Here is a 4,040-nt window from a genome sequence, read left to right as displayed (position 1 = left end):
AGTTTATTTATAATGATGTAATTCTGTCTTCCATAGGAAGGTTGCGTCATTCCTCTGTCCAGAGAGTGCTTCTGCAAACTGAGGAAATTGAGGAATATATTATTTAATCTTCAGATAATGATGGACGGGATAAAAAATTATTAAGGGTGCATTTAGGTAAACAACTTAAAGTAGTTGTTGAATAGGGATTATTTAGAGAAAACTTCTCAATAAACAGTTAAAATTAGTTTATATGTGAATTCAAAATCAGAATCTAGAGAAGCTAGCAAGAGATCATCACTTCCATAATTTAATCTTACTTTTTTCTCTTCTAAGGGCTTACACAAGTACTTCTGTTACATAAACTCCAAATGCACCCTGATCAATGTGTGCTTCTTTTGCCGGTTGTGCTTGGAAGTTGTGTGTGAGAAGGCACAAACTTTGTGTATGCAGAAAAAGAACATTGGTCAAGTATATGATTGTACAAGACTATATGATATCATGTTACCAACAGAAACCATGGAAGAAAGGAATGCTACAAAAGAATGTTTCTAATTTTATTATTCAATCTCTTGTTTGGCAATTAAAGTATGGAATTCTGTTACAAATTCAGGATCTAACCCTGTGCGGACTATCATCACATATCTGTTGAAAGGACCTATACATCTTTTACATACAAAGTCCATTCAACAGACAATGACCAATTACTTGAACATGTCATAAACAAGCAAAAGAATGATGGCCTCAAGCAGCAAAACGGTGTACATCACTTTATCAAACACAACCTTTGAGTTAAAGAAAAGAAGTGCCGGCCAAACCATGATGCAGAAGATTATGAGCAATTGCATCCCTAGCCTTCATGGAGCTCATTGACCTCAATGAAACTTCAGGCACCATCTCATCATCCATCAAATCAATCTTCAACTCAGGGTCCATCTTTTCCCCCTTCAACTCACATATATTATGCAGAACACAGCAAGCCCCAAGCACAACCGGCAAGTCCTGCAGCTTCACCTCAGTCCTCTTCTGCAAACAACTCCACCTCCCTTTCAACCTGGCAAAAGCATCCCTAGCCACCTTCTGAACCTCCCCAATCTTCTCATTGAAAGCATGCTGAGTCCAAGTCAGATTCTGCTGACTATAAGGCACCAAGACCCAATCCATCAAAGGGTACCCGGAACTCCCCACAATCCAAACCCCCTTCAAAAGCCCCCCATTAGCCCTTTGAAAAAGGGCACTTTTTTCCAACACCTGATCATCAGGCATTGAACCAGGCCAACCAATGCACACATCAGTGAACACCCCTCTGTGATCTACCACCCCCTGAACGGTAATACTATAAGAAGTCTTCTGATTCCTCTCGGTATGCCTCTTGTTGAAATAAGCAGCCACACTGATCTTAGGAGCTATGATAGGCACATGAGAAGTATACATAGACCCCACCACATTAGGAATCCCAGAAACAGACTCAAACTCACTCTTCACCCTCATCAATGCACCGTCATCGGGCCAATTCAAATACTTGTGCATAAGCACAGTCTTAATTGCAGTGCAAACCTCAAGCACCAACTTATGGCAAGTTGATATGCCCAATCCAAACCTCTTAGACACAATCCTAAGAGGGTCACCAGTGGCCAATCTCCACAAACAAACAGCCACCCTTTGCCTCACAGGAATAGCATTCCTCAAAGTTGTGTCCTCCTTCACAATTGCAGAATTCAACTCCTCACATATCATATCAAAAGTTTCCCTTCCCATCCTAAAAGCCTTCCTAAACTCTTCCTCAGGAAAATCCTCTTTGTTACATTCATCCCACCACGCCCCCGAACGATCCTTCACCCACAACCTTCTCTGAGAACCCCCCACACCAGATTTCGCCCCCTCAACACTTCCACCACCTTCGCAACCCTCCTTCTCACACGCAGCCACCGCCACCGCCCGTGCCATTCCGCGTGACTTCTTCCTCTTCACCCTCTCCGATTCCTCCACGTGGCTGTAATACTCGTCCAAATTGGAGTAATACTGAAGCATGGCCTTGGTTTTCTTCTTGTGATTTGTTTCCAACGAAAACTTCTCCTCCTCGGAGACCCTGTTGTTCTGTTGTTGCTCAAGCTTCTCTTGCTCATCCAACAACAGTATCGAGGTGAGGAGACCCTTCAGCTCCTCCTTCTTCTTCTTGCTCCTCCTGCTGTTACTCTCTCCTAGGTTGTTGTTGTTGGATGACCCATCATCGCCACCATCACCATCATCGTCATCGTCACCGTCGTGGTTTTTTCTGCGGCGCTTTCTGGCCGTTGTGGAAGTGGCGTTGTTGCTTATGGCGTTGTTATTGTTGTTGCTGTTGCTCATTTGATCAAAGGAAGATTGGAGCAAGGTGTAAAGGTAAGACAAGGATTCAGGGTCTGCAAACGTTGTTGGGAGTTTCATAAAGACAAAGAAAACAAAACAAAACAAAACCCAAACCGATAAACAATCAAAGAAAGAATGAAAGAAACAAAGTCAGAGGCTTTAGATTTGAAGGAACAGGAACAACAAAAACTCAATCACAGTTTAGCAACAACACCAATTCTTAGGATTGTGTTGAGTTTCAGTTTGGTTTCGTGTGAAATTATTATTATTATTAATTAATATATATATATATATATATAGTTATAAATTGTGTGAGGTGTGAACACACCGTGTGGTGTGAACGCGGACATTGAAATCTTATAGAATGAAGAGATGCCAGAGAAACGAGTGTTGTTTTCACTTCTTAATTAATTAATTCATTAATTTTTCATTAATTAATTTTTTTAATTCATTAATCAGCGGAAATTAAGCGTATGATGAAACTTTGGACTTTCCAGTTTTGCGTCGATTTCTTTAATTGACAGATCGATTAGAGAGTGTTGCAAGTAAGCGAGTAAATATTTATTTATTTTAAATCATTGACGTATTAAAGTTTTTCTTAATTTCAAAGACCAACAATATATAATTTTAGAAATTAAATAGAATATTTAGTTTCCTATAACAAAATCAAGGTCATTGGTTTTTCTCTTGGTACCAACTCACTTTTATTTTCTAATGAAATTCCTATACTACTTTTAATATTTTCTTTGCATAAATATACCATACAACGAACGAATATCTGTTTATATGTACGTTTAATCAGCATCAACATTAATGATTATGAGAATTGTGATGGTGGGAATGAAAATTAGGGTTATAGTGTGAACACGATTTGGGAATGGAATTTTTTGAGATTGGATTTGGCTGTCAGGTATGGTATAAGACAGACGCAGACTTGGAATTTTCTTAATTTATCTTCTTATTCTCTTCACTTTCTCGATCATCATTAAACTTTTTTCATCCATGGGATTCCACGTATAACGAACAAGATTAACCATTTTTTTATTATCACGCTATTCTATTTTTTTATCATTAATACCAATAATCTCTTCTTTCAAAAGTTTAACCAATTTAAATTTAAATACAGGCCAATAATAATAAATAACAATATTGAAAATGTAAACCCAAACGCCCAAAATTAATATTAATAATTATAACTTTTTCAGTTTTTTATCCAAATTTTGACCGGTCAAACCTGTTAGTCTTTGTTGTCAGAGAACTAGTCAATGACGTAATAACAATCAAGGTTAGTGTCTAATTATGATATTAAGATGTAATTTTTTAATAGCTATTATTTTGTTGGTTTGGTGTCAGGAAAAAAAAATACAATTTTTGAAAATGTTGAAATATTTTGTGGTGAGATTAGGGTTAATTTTTAGAATATTGAAGTGGAGTAAGAGCACTAATTGAGGATAATGGTGTAAGTTTTAAAATTTGGAAATGATATAAAGGTGTTATTAGATGATAAGATGTTGATGTACTTGTGTAGTTGGTTTATGTTTATTTTAGTGAAGAATGTGATGATATTAGTAATAAAATATTTAAGAGGAATTTGATAGATGTGTTATATGGTTGATTTTCCTAGCTCAGATCTCATGTCAAAAGTATTCTTATCTCAAATCAGATTCTCTTATATATAAAAACGTTTTTTAATTATAGACAGAAAAAAAAAG

General features: G+C 36.9%; 1 protein-coding gene across 1 annotated transcript; it reads right to left on the bottom strand.

Moving 5' to 3' along the window:
• Nucleotides 1-512: 512 nt before the first annotated feature.
• LOC124842343 (protein ALP1-like) lies at nt 513-2,596 on the bottom strand. The gene has a single exon (XM_088100006.1). It carries the CDS (start codon nt 2,404-2,406, stop codon nt 772-774), a length of 1,635 nt encoding a protein of 544 aa, XP_087956132.1. The 5' UTR covers nt 2,407-2,596; the 3' UTR covers nt 513-771.
• Between the last annotated feature and the right edge of the window lie 1,444 nt (nt 2,597-4,040).

This window comes from Vigna umbellata, chromosome 1 (assembly GCF_029865625.1).
Source record: "Vigna umbellata cultivar VRB3 chromosome 1, Vumbellata_1.0, whole genome shotgun sequence".
NCBI lineage: Eukaryota > Viridiplantae > Streptophyta > Magnoliopsida > Fabales > Fabaceae > Vigna > Vigna umbellata.
Note: the sequence above shows the minus strand (reverse complement) of the source record. Positions and strands in the feature narration are given on the sequence as shown.